This window comes from Tursiops truncatus, chromosome X, assembly GCF_011762595.2.
Source record: "Tursiops truncatus isolate mTurTru1 chromosome X, mTurTru1.mat.Y, whole genome shotgun sequence".
Taxonomy (NCBI): Eukaryota; Metazoa; Chordata; class Mammalia; order Artiodactyla; family Delphinidae; genus Tursiops; species Tursiops truncatus.
In genome coordinates, this window is record NC_047055.1 from 114,828,763 (window position 1) to 114,846,541 (window position 17,779).

A 17,779-nucleotide genomic window follows, 5' to 3' on the forward strand; every position below is an offset into this window, starting at 1 on the left:
CAGTGATATGCTAGTGAATGTTTAACTACTGACTTCCCACAGGAAAAAGAAAAGGCCCTAACCTGTAGCGTTTGCTGATTTCTGTGACGTAAATACTCACACCTTGGCTGATTTCAAGCTATCAAGTTGATGTCACCGAACGCCAAGTTGGTAAGACATGTGCACGGTTGGCTTCTGTGAACCGGTACAAGCTGGCTCCAGGACACCACAGCCCGGGACCCAGCACCCAAACGTGTTATGAAAAAGCTCATCCTTTAATAGTTCTCAGAATACCAAAAATTCACTACAGGTCCGTGATGAATAACAAGTGATTAAGGGTATTTGCGACCCAGCTGAACAGCAAGATCTTGGGAGCTGATAGCATTGTACCTCTTCTGGTCAAAGCCAACTGCTGGAGCAGCAAATGCTGGGCTCAGGCAAAAAAAGACCGGGCATCCACCACAGTCATGAAAACTGCACACAGACGGCACAAAGCTCATTCCGCTACCTAGCTGTCAAGCACTTTATACCGGGAAAGTATTCCCATGGTTTATTCCTCAAAATAACTGTGAGGCTCATACCTCCAGCTTCCCCAATGCCTCTGAGATGAGCATCAGCTTGGGGGATGCATTGTTGGGCCTCGGTGTTATTTCCCTTTGATCATACTTATTATTTATTGACTTCACCCTATGCTAGATGTATTTTCTGTCGACTCTTTCAAAACTGTTCCAGGATACCAATAGATAAACGAATCAATATCAGTGAGATGAATGAACAAACGAAATGCAAACACTTGGTAAACTGCATGACAGCTGTCGTTATGACTAACCACAGCCCACCCATCGCATACCCCTGCTCTCAGAGTCAACCTCAGTGGCATTCACCTCCACTCAAACTCTTAGGAGGGTCCTAGATAAGCAAAGAGAGCTAACAGTCTTCATCATCTGGATGGTTACGAAAATAGCAACCACCGATTGTGGACTAAGTGACAGATATTTGACCTGTGTTACAGGAGAAAACACTAATGATGTAAGAAAAATCACCACCTCTTTCCCTCAGATTTACTTGAGCGAGAGAAAAAGAATAGAGGTGGAAAGAAATGGGAAGAGGGATGAAAGATAAGCACTCACATAGGTGGGGAGACAGTCTGGGACAGTTTGCGAGAACTGAGAGGAACTGAGGGCAAGGAGAGAAAGAACCTTTCAAGATGCTTAGGTGTGTCTGAGAGCTGAAAAGAGGAAGGTTTTGGGGGGATGTGTATGTTTTGAGAACTATTTCTCTGAGTTATAACTTGGATCTTCTTTAACATTTTGAGAAACATTTTGAGAAGCAAGAATTATATTTAATCTTCTAGTTGCTAGATAGTCTTTATCATGACACTATACCAAGACTGGACCATGTGGAGCTCCAGTTATACCGGGTGTAAAATAGATTACCTCTGTAAAATATATTACTTAAAACGGTTCTTCAAGGTAGACATTTTTACTCCCATTTTATGGATGGTGAAACAGAGGCTCAGAGAGAACAAGCAACTTATAAGTGACTGAGCCAAGATGCAGGCTCCTACTAGGAAAAGAATAATAACGTTGAAAATAATAAGAGTAGTAACACTCTGTTTTCAGAATATTAAAAACAAAACCAAAACATTATTGGGGAGACATCTCTATACAAGTGATGAGTGAACACAGTCCATGGTTAGTAAAAGAGTTTAGGTGGGATGGCTGGTTAAACTGCTCCAAGGAGTCAGCAAAGTTCTCGGAGGTTCTCCTGGTCCAGGGTGTGAAAGAGCTGAACACTGACACCTGCACTCTTATTCCCCCTATTGGGGTGGATGCCAACCCCAAGAAGTAAGCCGTGGCAGAGACTTTTCACAATATCTCAGTATCTATCCCCCAGCACTAAGCTTCTCAAAATAAAGATGACCTCTGGCGTTTCGGGGGAGAGTGGCGGTAAAGCAAGTTCTGGCGCGTGCCGTCTCAGTGGAAGTGACGTGTCCCAATCTCAGGAGGTCTGTCTTTGCAGGGAAGGTGCGCTGCCGACTTCCCCCCTTGTACTCCCATCCTTTAGCCTGGAATGTGGGCATGGTGGTCAGCCATCTTGGGCCACCAGAACAGGGGCATCTCGCTGGAAATGACAGAGCACCCCGATGGACAGACCCTGCGTCTCTGACTACCATATGAGGAAGAAGAAAACTTCTACCTTGTCTAAACCACTGTTAGATGGGGTCTTTGTTAGAGTAACCAAACCTTCCTTTTAATCTGACAACCCAGTAACTGCACTTCTAGGTATATGCCAAAAGAAAGGAGGGCAGAAGCCTATCAGAAGACAGGTGCGCGCTTCCCTGGTAGCGCAGTGGTTGAGAGTCCGCCCGCCAATGCAGGGGACACAGGTTCGTGCCCCGGTCTGGGAAGATCCCGCATGCCGCTGAGCTGCTGGGCCCGTGAGCCACGGCCGCTGAGCCTGAGCGTCCGGAGCCTGTGCTCCGCAACGGGAGAGGCCACAGCTGTGAGAGGCCCGCGTACCGCCAAAAACAAACAAACAAACAAACAAACGACAGGTGCAAGAATATTCACAGCAGCTTTGTTCATAATAGTCCAAACCTAGAACCAACCCAAACGTCATCCATCAATGGGGAAATGGATAAATCAACTGTGGTATATTCACATAGCGGAATACTGAAGAGCAATTCAAAAATAAAGGACTGAGTCACACAGCAACATGCATGAGTCTTACGGACAAAATGCTGTAAAATACATTTTGTGTGATTCCATTTATGTGACGTTCAAGAACAGGCACAACTAATCTCTGGTAACAGATGTCAGCATAGTTACTTCTGGGTGGGATATAGGGACTGGCAGGGGACAAAAGAGACGCTCGTGGGGGTGCTGACAATGTTCTCTATCTTGATCTGGGAGGTAGTCATACACTGGTACAGAGCCACGGTTATAGGTGTAGTTATATATGCCTCTGTGTAATATTTTTAAATCTGCTTTCTTCAATCCTCTTTTTTCCATGTGTTTTTCTTCTAAACAAGATGGAGCAAATTCTATATTGAGGAAAAGCATGTGCAGACACACACAGACACACACACGCACACGTACACACATGCACACCCCTCACAACAAGACCAAGCTCAAATACCATAGAAAACAAACTCTACTCACTACAAATAATTGCGCCATCAGACACACAAAGGAGAAATTAATTTGTGGCTGCGTATCAAAAGAAAAAAAATAGATTAATTCCAAAGAACACAATATGTCTCTCAGGAAACAAAGTTTCCATGGATGCAAGGCCATAAGTCAAGAGGAGAAGAAAAAAAGTCACGTCAGGAGAAGCCAACTTTTTCTTTTCTTCCTCAAATGTCAGTGCCCACTGACCACTAAATCACTCCCACGGCTTTTAAAGTAAATGTCACACAAAGTTACGGACCCCACCTTATTCATTAAATGCACTTGAAGGGCTTTCTGGGGGAGAATTCTTTTTTAACCGATAGGTTTGCATTGCAGCATGAAGGTTCTATCTCACCCCAGCTGGGAGGTCATTCCTAACACGGAAGGGGTGTCGGATGAGACGTTTTCATTCTCAGGCTGCGCTCAAAATAGGAAGAATGTGATGTTTCAACTTTAAGCCAGTGCATTCACCTATCTCAACCGGCACTCACGAGCTCACAAGAGTACACGGCAGCGTGTGCTAAGGAGGTCGGGCGTACATCCTCCCTAGACCATTTTGCTCCACAGTAGAGTATACATACTCAAAATCACACACATATTATAAATGCAAAATCGTCGTGCATTTTCAAGCTAAGACTTCCAAGTAATTTTGTACTTGAAAACTTGTACCCCCCAGACCATCGAGGTATTAATTCTCTTTTCTCTACCACCAGGAACGCTTCAGTAGAAAAGTTTGAGAAGTACTATCTAGAACTGCACAGTCTACTCTGGTATTTAAGTTCAAATTTAAATTAATTAAAATTTTAAATAAAATTAAGGCGAGTTAAAAATTCCGTTCCTCGGTTGTGCTAACCACATGTCAAATGCTGAGCGCCATAAGTGGCTGGTGGCGACCATATTAGCGCAGGTATGGAACATTTCCATCACCACGCAAAGTTCTATTGGACAGCGCTGGTCCAGATTACAAAAATCTGGTTCATCTACAGAGATGCTTCAAGATCCTTCCCTCCTATCTTGACAAGAAGAGGGGAAGGTCTGAGGTATCAGATAGACTATTGGAGAAACTGACTTCAATTCCACGGTCACATTAATTGAAATTCTACCAGCTACTAGGTGTTGGGAAGAAAACCAGAGAAACAGGTACAGACCTTGACTTCAAGAAACTTACCCATCAATTACTCGAATACAAGAAGCCAGTACCAGACCTCTGGTCAACACGACGTTCAGAATACTAGTCTGCACACAACACAGAGAACAACCCCGAACAGCTTCAGTTCTCAAATGAAGCCCATCCATGAGTGAAGCAGGTAGAAAAGGAGTATCAATAACTGGCACAGAAATCACGTGGGGGGTTAGGGTTGGGGGGCCTGATTTTGGCTGGGAAAAATCCCTTGGAAGCTACTGGAAGTGAATGGGGAGATTCAGTGCAAAGTGGTCAAGAGCAAAGTTACTGAAGATCCGGCAAAGTGCTCTTTGTGACACAAGGGATGGGCGTTTGTTCTCAAGAAAGGAGCACATGGAGGCCTGAAGAGGCAGCAATGAGAAGGGAAGAGGGGAGCTAACAAAGGGCCATGTCATAGGGCTGAAAGGAGCAAAGCAATCACGTGAAGTGCTTTTCCAATCTGTCCCCCGCCCCCATACGCATACCCACGGGCAGAGATGGTCACCGTGGTCTACAATGGACAAGGCACATGTTCCTGGACCTTCCACTGCACTCCATCATAGAAGGTGGGGTGGCCCAAGGATATTCTAAGAACAGGGATATTGGAGGTTCAACATGACACTGTCTGCCACGGTAGATTGTTTGCCAAGAGAGTCACGATAAGTTCCCTTTCCTTTCTCCACACCCCTACACAAAACGACTGTGCAGCTCCTCCCATCAAGAGGTGAGACCATTTCTCCTTCCTTTGAATCTAGGCTTATTTTTTGACTTGTTTTAGCCAACACAATGCAGCAGAAACTGTGTCATACCACATGTAAGCCTCAAGAGGTCTGTTCTGACTCTTAACTTTTATTCATTTATTATGCAGTAATATGGAAGGTTCTAGAAGATGTGCTTCCTGATGAGCCTCCCTGCTTCCATGCACCCCTGCCCTGCCTTGGTATGTCCTCCACACAGTAACGTAAGCCAGAATACGTCCCTTCTTTACTAGAAGCCCTTCAGTGGCTCCCCACCTCATTCCGAGTAAATGGCAGAGGACATACTAAGTGCAGAGGTCCTGAGGCAGGAGTGTGTGCCTCTGCTTGGAACCGTTTGCTCCCCGATATCCACATGATTCATTCCTGCCAGGTTCTTACTCACATCTCAGTGAGGCTTCCCCCGACCGCCTGGTTTAATACGGCGCCCTCAGCAACACTCATCCTCTATCTTTATTCCTTTCATGGCATCCTCACCACCTGACAAGCTATATAATGTACGTATTTTGCTTACGGTGGTCTCCTCATAGTCTAGTCTCCTGCCTAGACTGTAAGCTCTCTGTCGGCAGAGGTTTGCGTGTGTTTTGTTTACTGCTCTATCCTCAACACTTAGGACGGTGCCAGGAACACAGAAGCGGCTCAACAAATATCTGTTGAGTGAATGAATGACCCCGTCAGCGCTCCATGCCTATCAGGCCTTTCAGGTAAGTGTTAGTAGATTTCCAGCTGCTGGCGCCTGCATCTCCGAGCCTGAGGGCCAATTTTCCTGAACCAGTACGGTGCCCATGCATGACGTGGCCCAGAAATGCTGGGGAACTAACACCCCCAGAAGCAGCCCCCAACCAAGGACTCAGGAGGCTGGAGTATAAATACTCCGGCTCCCTCGCCCCTTGGGTTCTCCTGCAGGACTAAGCTTGATAATGCCCCTTTACTGGCTTCCCCGCTTCCCAGTATCATATCCTCATGACCTATTAGTGTGCCTGAATCCCCCAAGTAAACTACCTATACCTCCCTCACTGTCTCGAGGTTATTTCCGGGAGAACCAACCCCAAGACAGCTGAGAGACCTGGCTGATGACACACTGAGCGAACATTTTCTGAGCCCCCACTACGTGCCAGACCCACGTACTGAGCCCAACAGAAGATGTCTAATTCCCGCCTGATGAGTGGGGCAGAGGGAGACATGAAGCTAAGTTATGAACTATATGACCATCCACACCATATACGACTTTCCAGGAGGAAAAGGGAGAGAAGGATTAAAAAGCCCATCGTAGCTTTCCTCAACAGCTGTCCCAGAGCCCCAGTGCCGTGTCCACAGCCCATCTCTAAAATTAAATAAAGGCTGCCCTGCTTCTTCTTTAGACTACTGATCAAACGCACTACATTCATCATGTGACCTAACCCAACTAATCCAAGCAACCCGAAGCTGTGAAAACTGAGGTTCTTCCCTGTCAGTGCCCCCTCCGGTCATTCCCTCTGGCGGCTAAATCAGAGCTCCGAATTCCCTTGTGATGCTGTAATAAGCTGGCAACGGGCATGACATGTAGCAGGGGAGGGCACAGGACGCCCTGAATCAGAAATAATGAGATTTCTCTCTCAGAGGCAGCGTGAAATGAGAGGCAAAGAGCGAGGCGGCTGGAGATAGGAAAGGGACGAGGGGGGCAGGAGGGGAAATGAGGTAGCTGAGGGCAGCTTTAACCCAGTTTGCACTGGCACGCTTTTAGAGGTGTGTACAAGTGAGAATGTGCGCATCCCTGTGTGAGCACAGACACGTGTGACACGCCCAGCTGTTAACTTATGGAAAATGAGCCGGAGAAACGGAAGAGGCCGATGGGAAAATGCTCCTGTCCAATGATCACAGGCTACTGGGCACTTACAAACAGGCAGGGCAGATGCTTGGGAAGAAGTAGTACCATGATGTCAACTTGGCCCGGAGGACAAAATAGAAAAGAGGAAACGGAACAATCAGATGGATGGATGGACAGACAGACACACAGAGAAAAATCAGAGTCAACGTCTCAGGAGCCAAGTGGCTCCTAAGCTCTTAGTTCCACTGCAGCAACGGCGGGTCACTCTCTGGAACCCCTGGGGACCGGGACCTGCTCTCTTTCTCGGCTTGTCATCTGAGTGACACTCGTCCTCTGTGTGGCTGGAAGCCAGTGGACTACTAGTCTACACTGAGGGTCCTGATTTCCTTCTAAATGGATCGGGGCAGGGCGTCTGCTCTGGGACCAGTTTCCTCCTCGCCCGTCCCGCCCCACGTTTCTGACTGCCTGCTGGGCTGGGTCTAGCATGGCGGCGCTTGAAAGGTGTGGCGTGGCAGAGTCTGGCTGGGGGCTGATGCGTAGAGCAAGACTGAAACATTGCGGTGGATGCTGCGATGTGCCACCGAGACACCACGTTCTAGATGGAGCGGCTCCTCCCCCAGCTGCCGGGCGTGTGGGCTGCTGAGGGCTCACAGCTGTTTCCTGCTCTGGGAACTGCCTTCTGTGGAACGGAGCTGCCTGCCTCAAGGTTCATTCAGTCCCCTCCCCAGGGGCAACCTGCATCCAAAGACTGGTCAACGGGAGGACACGAAGGGCCAACCTCCCTGCCTCGATTTGGGCCAACTCGCCTCCAGAATGGACATCTCCATTGCACTGCATAGCCGTTCATTCCCTTACTTCCCTCCGTCCTGCGTTGATCCCACAGACACCCTCAGTAAGCTTCCTGTACGCAGACCTCCGAGTCCTCTCAGAGTCCGTCCAGGGAACCCAGCCTAAGAGGACTGCTAGGAAGAAGCCCAGTGTCCTGAAACCATTTACCAACTAGATTCTTCACTGAGCTTAAGGCTTAAACATAACACCAGAATCCAGTAAAACCTAGCTCTCTCCTCACACAGAGATTTGCATCAGATAACTCACCTAATGGTTGGGTTCAGAAACAGAAGGAAAGTGCAGGGCAGACTTTCAGTTCCACGTGACGCTAGAGGGTCCACCGTTTTCCTGAGATTCCAATTCATTTCAAACTTCAGTGGCAAAGCTAGCCTTCACCATCAAACGCAGTGCCTACAGCACTATGCAACTGAGCTGTAATGCAAGAATACAGGCCACACGTGTAACATTACTTTTTCCAGTAGTCATATTTTAAAAAGTAAAAAGAAAAAAAACGTAAAAGCATCAGGTGAAATTAAGTCTAATAATGGATTTTATTTAGCTCAAAATGTCTAAAATACTATCATTTCAACATGTGATCAGTGTAAAAAATTACTAATGAGATACTTTCCGTTCTCTTTCCCATATTAAGTCTTTGAAATCCCGTGTGTTTTTTACACCTAAAGCACATCTCAATTTGGGTGACAAATTTGCATCAGAAATACCTGAGCTGTGTTTTGATTTCATGAAATGGACAGTTGGCAAAGTAGTTTCACAATATCAAAACTGCTCCAAAGATACTGAAACCTGTCCAATAACCGAATCCAATGTCAGTCTTTTAATTGAAATTAATGACAATGAAATAACATTTAAAGTTCAGCTCTTTAATGACACAAGCCCCATTTCAAGTATACAATAGCCACCAGTGGCTAGTGGCTGCCATATTGGACAGCACAGCCTTAGAGTCCTTGACAACTGAATATTCTGGGTCGATAATAAACTAGTTATTTAGCTGAGAAATAAACAATCAGGTTACTCTTCTGATGGGAAGAAGCGTCATCCCTCTCCGTGATCTGGCTTGCTTGTACACGTCAAAGAGAAATCTTCCAGTATAAATGGGCTACTGTTGAGAACACTACACTTATTTCTACATGGGCTCTATAAAAAGAATTCCATCTCTCACCACTGATTCTTTCCCACCACTTAGTAAGTTGGGTTCTCATTTTCCTTCCGGTATTTGTCAGGATTTTACCGGCTCGCTCACGCCTCATGGCCTGGCTTGATATTCTTGATACGGTGTGGTAAATAAATCGTGTGTTTACATTGAAAGTTTTCACTCTCTGCGTATCACTGGAAAATCTGAATCTTCTTTACCCTCAGACTTGTACTTAATACACTCTGTTCCTTTGACGCCTTTGAAGAAGCAGAACATAACCTTTTCCTCCTGCTACAGCTGCTATCTGGAACTTAAATTCCATTTGCTAAAAGGAAACATCGCCTTAGTATCACACACTGAGGGACTGACCAGTGAAAATAGCTCTGCACGTAGTGGCTACGCCATCGCACTCGATCAGCATACCTGGAGTCCAAAGAATCCAGAGTGACTCCCACTGGACTGGACAAAGTCCCTTATCCTGGATCTATGACTGTCTAGACACTGGACCCGAATACCTCTGTACACAGAACCTGCAGGGAACATTTCCTGTATTCACAGTTGGACGGCACTAGGTGACAACCGCTGCCCTTTGACCTCTCAAGGTATGCTGAAAGCTATCCTGCCTCGCAGACAATGTGCTTCTTGTATTTGGAATCAAAGGAGGTTCCAGCTGGAAGGAACACTAGGAATCAACTCACCTCTCGCTGTGCACCTCGATGGCGGGAGTCTGAAAAGTTGGATTGGGTGAAATTTTCAGCTTTAGGAGGGCAGTACAGATCCACTTTTTCATTATCCTGAACAGCCCAAATGTGTCCGTCTGTTGCTGCGTCTCCCACCCTTGCTCTTCACCTCCCTCTCCCCCCTTCAGTTTCTCTTTAGTTCTTGCCCCCGATTTCCTCTCAAGTCAGCGATGATCTCCCCACGATGGAGAATCCTTGGTGCTTTCCCTGATCACGTTTCACATAGCAACCAAATGCCTTAATCTTAACACAAATGGACATGGTGTCGGGAGACTCCCGGGGAAAATCAAGCCTATCGGATTGCAAACCAAAGCCAGAATGAGACGTAAGGATCTCCGAACAAATTTATGACCACTTCTCCACCGCTTTATAAGGCGGGGTTCATCATTTTTCCTGTGAAACCATTCAGTGTTCTCTGGACCAAGATTTCACCCCAGAGGTTAAGCGCTTTAACTAGATACTAGGCTGCCATCAGTCGCTTCCCTGCCCCTCAAGCACACATCTCCACCCCTGAAGGTCCGTGCACAGGATTCTCCTTGTCCACATAGGTTTTATTTGCTACTGGCTTCTGTATGCACTGGGAGAAGCATCCCTTAGCAATGTACCTTCCTACCACTTCATTCTGACTCTGCTCATTTCCTAATTCTAGAGATCGATTTTCTGTCTTGTTACTCTAACATAGTTAGATTTTACTTAGAGCCAAAGAGCCTCAAAATGTGGTTTGAACTTTTTCATTCTAGCGTCACCTTCATCTCCCCGTGGTTTTAATTACAACAGTAAAATCATACAAGGAACGTTGCAAATAATAGAAGACGTTTGCTAGAAGGGAATTAACAAATGATACTATAATAGCAATCGTACTCGCAGGTCAGAAACCGATCCATTGCGATTGGGATGTTGTTTAAAACTAGCTTGGTTTAAATGATAACTGGATCATCTGTTCCTTTTTAAAAATCTAAGTGTTGCTCTTTTCCACTCCAGTGGCTCGTGTAAAACCAGGAGGGCAGGAGAAGAGGCCTAAAGCACAGACGCCCAGACACGGAGGTTCAAGGTCTAACTGAGTCAGCAGGCCTCATCGCAGTTGTGGTTGGCTACGGTCTCAGCGCTCAAACACCCTTTAATGTGTGGAGATAAAACAGACGTATACAAACCGAAGTAAATGAATACAGAGCTGAACAAGAAGAAAGGCCTAGAACAAAAGGCTCAACCAAACCAAAAGCTGGTTCTCTGAAAAGCCTAATGAAAAGATAAACCTCTGGCAAGAATAATCAAGAGAAAAAGAAAGAACGCAAAAATAAATAATATTGGAAACGTAAAAGGATATGGCACATAAGAGTTTCCCCCATTAAACATCAGTTCCAGCTACCCTCTTTGGGTAGCGATTTTCTGAATTTTAAAGCCAGTTTCGTTAATTCAGTCAATATTTATTGGTGTGTCAGGGATGCCCCAAGATCTAAAACGCCCCAGCCCATCTGAAGCCTACCTTGTCTGTCAACTGATATAAAACAAACAAAGCAAATCAGTATATCACATGCCAGGTAGCAGAAATACTTGAAAGAAAAGTAAAGCAGCTCAGGAAGTGGAAAGCAACGAAGAGTTAATTTTACACAGGGAGGTCAGAAAAGGTCTCTTTTAATTCAGTGACTTTCAGCAGAGCCCTGAAGGAAATGAGAAAGTGAGCCATGAGAATATGCGGGAAAGAGAATTCCTGCTGGCGGGGATAGCAAGTGCAAAGGTCCTGAGGCATGCTGAGGAGGCCAGTGTGGCTAGAGCGCACTGAAGGGGTTGGGGTATCTGAGCAGGGAGAAGGACAAAATAAGGGCTAGTAACATTTATCGTGCTTATCTCCCAGGTTTAGAGCAACAATCACAGAGGACTGAGCATGTAGAAGGGCAAATACAAAGGGTGAGATTCTGCTCTGAAATGGACTTAGGGGAAGAGAAAAGCTAGTGGGATCATTTTTATTTGGGCCTGTCCCTATTGTACCGTGGCTCCTTAGGCAATAGCTTTACCAGAGAAATGAAAATTTGGACCAAAAACGTCAACTACTGTCACCATAATGTATCACGCAGGCCCTTGACAGTCTGGGAGAGATTGTGAAATGGGCAGTGCGTGGGAGCAGACTGTTCTGGTTTGGATAATTAAGGAGAGGAGTCGTGGAGTCAGGCTGCCTGGGTTCAGCTCTCTTTTAGATGTGTGTCTGTAGGAATGTCACCTAACCGCTTTACCCTTCTGTTTCCTCAGCTGTAAACTAGGGAGGAAGCCGTGGCAGCCTCGCAGAACTGAGGTGAGGACTGAGTGAAGGAAAAGCCATGAAGTACCAACACTGTCTGGGCGCATCGGCCCTCCCGACGCTGCCATGGACGCCTGTTTGCCCTCTCTTAACCAAAATCGCCTGTTTCCAAACTCATTTTTTTAAACCTATAGAGCTCATTCTTAAAACAAGATATTGTGTGGAATTCCAACACTGTCCCTGAGCCAGATAAAAGGGCCACTGCTCCGAGGGACCCACCCAAGCTCCCCCTCCCCTCAGTGAAGCCCCTGAGCTCTAGAGCACAGGGGGGAAGAATCAGAAAAACACCAGCCGTAAGTACCTTCACCTGTAGAAGATGATGGGGGGCGGGGGAACAAAAGGTTTCTGGATAAATAATCCCTCTTGAATGACCCAGAATTTCCCCTCTTGGATATATATCCATCCAAAAGAAACAGAAACACATGTTCTCCAAAAGTCACGGACAAGAATGTTCATAGAAGCGCTATTAGGAATAGCCCTAAACCATAAAAGACCCAAATGCCCATGGACAACAGGCTGGATAAATAAATGCACCACAGCCTACTTACACGATGGGATGCCATACAGCGATGCGGATGAATGAGCCCTGCTCTACCCACGACAGGCTTGAATCTCACAAAACATATGTGGAGCAGAAGAGGCCAGATACAAAAAGGCACATACTGTATGACTCCATTTATATAAAGTATGAAAATAAGCAAAATGAATCCATGGTGTTATTAGTCAGAATACGATTTTCCTGTGGGCGGGGGGCGAGGGGACGGTGTGTGGATAGAGCCAACGAGGGCGTCTGGGTGCTGGTAACATTCTGTTGCTTGTTCCGTGTTGAGCTTGTGAAAATTCATCAAGCTGTACTGTTAACTGTGGTCCCTCTTCTATGTTTGGGTTCTACTTCAATTTTAAAATGTATTGGAAAAGAATTCTTGGTGAGGTCGAACTTTGATGGCAACTAGACCTTCGTGTGATCATCGGCTTTTGGTGCCACTACCAGGATGTCACCCTCTCCGAAGTCCTTCAGACAGTGTGCTGGGAGTGAAAAGGACAGCAAGCCCAACCCTGACAGATACTTGCTTCTTTCAGGCCACCCTGGACATGGCTGAACCTGTCAAAGGCTCACACCTCAAGAGAAAGGTTTTAAAGAATTATATGAACTGCGATGGATGGTGAGGGACTTCATATTTTGATGGCATGGACAGCTTATTCCTTATCTCCCTCTTTTTTTTAGTATCTTATTTTTTTTAATTAATTAATTCATTTTTGGCAGCATTGGGTCTTCGTTGCTGCGCGCGGGCTTTCTCTAGTTGCAGTGAGCGGGGGCTACTCTTCGTTGCGGTGGCTTCTCTTGTTGCGAAGCATGGGCTCTAGGCACAGGGGCTTCAGTAGTTGTGGCACGTGGGCTCAGTAGTTGTGGCTCGCAGGCTCTAGAGCCCAGGCTCAGTAGTTGTGGCGCACGGGTTTAGCTGCTCTGCGGCATGCTGGATCTTCCCAGACCAGGGATTGAACCCGTGTCCCCTGCACTGGCAGGCGGATTCTTAACCAGTGCGACACCAGGGAAGCCCCACCTCTTTTTTAATACTGGCAAATAGCACTATCAGAAGAGCCAGCAGTGGATTGGGTAGGTGAAAAGAGTACGTGTACAAATACCATGTCACATCTAGAAATCACATGGCTTTGTTTCCTTGGTCTGTTACAGTAGATCAATGAGTCCAGTTTTATATGTTCATAATATAAGCAGAAACAGCCCATTCCCAAGTGCCCAGGGTAGGAGTGGGTATGCTGAGAGAGAAAAATCAAAATGATGATTTATATGAATGTGTTCAAATCTGTAAATTTGTTCTTTCCCATGAAGAGCAAGTATATTTCATGTGCTTTTAACTGACCCAAAATTTTAAAAGCCTATTAATGAGATTGAAATCTTGACTCCTATCAATTACAATGATATGTCTTTTCCTCAAAAATTTTTAAAATCCCAGTTTCACCTATGTAGTACAGATTTTAATGTCTGATCATTCCAGAAATATTTCTAGTTAAGAAAAAATCCTTGTGTAGATTTTGTTTGGTTTTGGTTTTGTTTTCTTTTTGGCTCTTCCTGTTAAAATCTATTCAATTATTGGGTTAAGAGCCAATTAAGTCATTAATTAGTGAAATGGTAATTAATTTAAAAATTTTAAAGTGTGTCTAGGGGAATAACTTTAAGTGAGAAAATTCAGGTTCTTAAAACATGTTTGATTATAATTGGCAAAATTATCATTTTGAAGAATGGTAAACTGCAAATCCAACTTGAATTACTATGAAAGCCGATGTCACCCCTCTATGATCCCCACCCTCAAGAAAAAGTCCTGAAATAGTAGGAACCCGTATGCCCAGCTCTTATTACAATGCAACCTTATCAAGTTCATTTGTTCAGTTGGAAATGAAACCAAGGGATGAGATGCATATCTGACACCGAAAGGAAAGAGCAAGAGGTTGGGGAAACTAGATGCACCCCCTGTAGTAAGTAAAAGTGCATTTCTGTGTCTTCTTTTGAAATTTAAAGGAAAGGAAAGGCAACTTCGATAGGACCATCACCGTTCCTTAGGAGCATTACGGTAATGTAGGGGACAAGAGAAATTAGCAAACAGACAGCAGAACAGCAAGGGCACTGGATCAGGAATGGAGGCAGACCCAGGAGCACTTCCGTCATGTCACCACGGCTAAGATCCAGAGGTCTGAAGCCCTCCCAGGCCTTCTAAGCTCTCCAGCCCTGGGACTAGATGCTGAGCATGGGAGCTAAGAGAGAGAAAGCCTTCACTCCGAGTGGAGCCACTGGCCATGACCCCTTACCAGCTGGTTCACAAGGACATCCGGGGCTTCCATGTGACCGCAAATGTGATTTCTTCAATAGAAGCCCATGAAAGGAACCCCTGAAGAGGGTGTGGTATTGCTCCCATCATGGGATCAAACACATCAAATGAGCTTCCATCACCTCTAAAGGTACAGTCAACAGCGTCCAAGTTGGCTGGGTGCATGGTCCAGGGCGGGAAGGGCTACGTTTCTGGACTGCATCAAAATCCCCCTCAGAGACGATCATTAAAAATGCCATATTAGGGGTCTGACGCTGTATAACCGATCTACTGGCAACAGCTCCTTCCCCAGCGATGCAAAGCATCTTTCTGTTCCTCCCTTCCATTTTCACTGTTGACGAGATTACAATAAGATTATTTGCATACTTCTTTCTTTCCACTAAGAGGTGCTTGACTACCCCAACTCTGGCCAACTCCTTCCACCCAAACCGTGCCTAATAGACAGACCTACTAGCCTTTCCACCGACCCATCAGCCCCGAATGAAACATCATTATTCAGTGGTTAGTTATATACCAATCCTACCTGGGAAGTTGCTTTGTACCATCTAATTCTAACCCGTCTTGGGCACTGAAATCCTTTCTAACACCTTAATGTCAAGACATTCCTTAAAATACCCGAGGACAACAAATTGGATTTTTCCAGACTTCCCCCATCTGTTTTGCAACCACTTCCATATGGCATCTCAAACTCCCCTCCCCGTCCTTGCCCGCCCGCCCGCTCCACTGCAGCTCTCTCGCGCTCAGTGAGGTAAATATGACGCCCGCAAGGGCAGGAGGGCAAAACTTTATTTGATTAGCCCCACAATAAGCATGTGTGTGCTCATGCCTTTGCAGGAAGGCACATGCATGTGGATACGTGTCATTTCACAGCACACTCGCGCACAGCCGGTGTCACAGCTAATTCCCATAGGCTACACATTCAAATCCCATTATACACCAAAGGCGGGCTGGGTGCTACTCACAATGAACTAGCAGCATACACCGGAAAACCTGATGCTTTAACAACAGACAAGGCGAACAGACCAATGGAAATTTCTGCACATACAAGTACGGAAAGGTGAAAAACAAGAACAGAAAATGGTGTGTTCCCAGAGAAAGAAAACGCTCTCCTAGACGCTAGCCTCCACTGTGTAAGGAGGACATTTTCTTTCCCCTGGGAGAGCAGATGCTTCTGAGATTCAGGCAACCCAGTTCTTGAGCCTCCATCGACTGCTCCAGCAATCTGAGAAATTAGCTGAAGGGCATTTCGTTTCTTCTTCGCCTCCACAGATATCATGACAAGGATTAACGATGAACAAGCTCACCCCATCTGAGCCCCACACTGACAAGGGCACAAAGAGCCCTTTCCTTTCATGCTGTCTGCTGCTGTCTTGACCACATATGATACACAGAAAAGAAATTTCAGTGGAGGCCTCCACAGGGCTACTTTAATTCTTTCCATATTTCTGGCTCTGGGGCATTTATGAAGACCTTAATGAGCTGAACAGCCGAGTGCAGCGTTTAGTATCATCGTACTTTCACCGAACCCATCCAGAAGCTCCCGAGTCCTGGTCAAACTCCGTACCCCAGACACCTGCAATCCACATGTGTAATCGCTCAAACCACCTTACCTTGAAACGTGGGTCTCCTTTCTCCCCCGGCCCCACTGAAGACGCACATGTGCGCCCATGACTCACCAGCTGCTGAGAATGCTCCCACAATCCGGTGGCGACATTGTGCCCATCTTCTGCTCTGCATCTTTCATCCCAGGAACTGAAGGCATTTTGCAACATAATACCAGTGTCCACATATTGCCAGCCAGCCCATCAGACTCTATCTGCCTTGAAGAACTACCCTGAAGGCCAGGTGTAAACCCTCCTGGTGGGGAAGCAGCCACCTCTGGAGTCAAAAAGCTGCCTTTGCACAAGTCTTAATGGTCGTTGGCCACCGCCTCGATCCCTGAGAGCCTCCACTCATCTTCATTTAGAATTACATCCACCCTGCAGAAACCCAAGAGGAAAAATATGAAAAGTCAAAGTGACCCCAAGAGGCCACTGCAACCCTGAGATGTCAGTTTCCATAAAGCCTCATCTGCCTGTCATCTCAGGGTATGAGGTGCTCCACCCAAGAAACATTAATCTCATCGTCATCATCTATGACAAATCTTTCAAAATTTCATTATTTACTTCCCTCCCTGATCAACAAAGCATCTGCATGTAACCTAAGCGTTTTTCCTCTCTAAAAACCAACTACTATACCAAGTAGTAAGACGGTGACCCCCTGCCAGGAGCTATGGAACTTTTTATGGGCTGTTTGGCCCTACACCAACACCCCCAAACTCTCGTACTTTGAGTTCTTGTGCTTTTGGTAAACTAGTTCTTCTGACTCTTCCTTCACTGTCCGATGGTGGTGCCCTTACAAGCTATTGTCAGACTTTTTAACCTAATCCTGTTTTATCTGCTTCCCTCATCTCTACAAGGTAGAAACCAGATGAGTGAGCTTGTGAGCCTCGTCGGGGCGCCACCTCGCACACTCCGGTGCGCCCACGCGAACGGTGGCCCTGGAGAGGGGACAGTGCACAGTTGGCTCCACTTGGTACAGTGGACAACGAACTAATCAACTCCCCTAGCAAATGCATGGGCTTCGTGATGACAACTCTAGCTGCATCTCCAGATGTCTTTTTTCCTCTTCTTTATTATTATCTATGTTCTGGAGAGTTCCCAGATCCCCCTCCTCCAGCACTGTAAATTGAGACTATGAAATAAAGTCTGGGTAAGTGAAATGATGCTGCGAATTAGGTAAGAGTGTAGACGCTTTGGAGAGTTGAATCTCAGCTTGCCCATGTACAAGCTGTGCGGCCTACGACATATAAATCACTTCCTGGAGCTTGGGTTTCCTCATCTAGAAAATGGGGATAAAAGCAGTCCTTGATGGAGCAGATGGTCATGGGAATGAAATGCCACGATATGTGTGAAGTGCTTAGAACAGGAGCAAGGCTGCCTGGCTGAGAATCCTGGGCCACCTCTTACTATTTGTGTGACTTTGGGCAAGTTACTTAGCCTCTCAG

General features: G+C 46.1%; 1 protein-coding gene across 2 annotated transcripts in view; it reads right to left on the reverse strand.

Moving 5' to 3' along the window:
• Positions 1 to 17,779, reverse strand: part of NHS (NHS actin remodeling regulator) — a 349,773-nt gene that overhangs the window by 248,123 nt on the left and 83,871 nt on the right. The window contains exon 1 of one of the 2 annotated variants that reach the window (XM_019925649.3): positions 16,410 to 16,706. The exons of the other annotated variant lie outside the window; for it this stretch is intronic. Within the exon in view, the coding sequence (XP_019781208.1) occupies positions 16,410 to 16,470 (61 nt within the window). The 5' untranslated portion in view covers positions 16,471 to 16,706. Of the gene's footprint in view, positions 1 to 16,409; positions 16,707 to 17,779 lie in introns of those variants that run through there. 2 annotated transcript variants of the gene reach the window in all.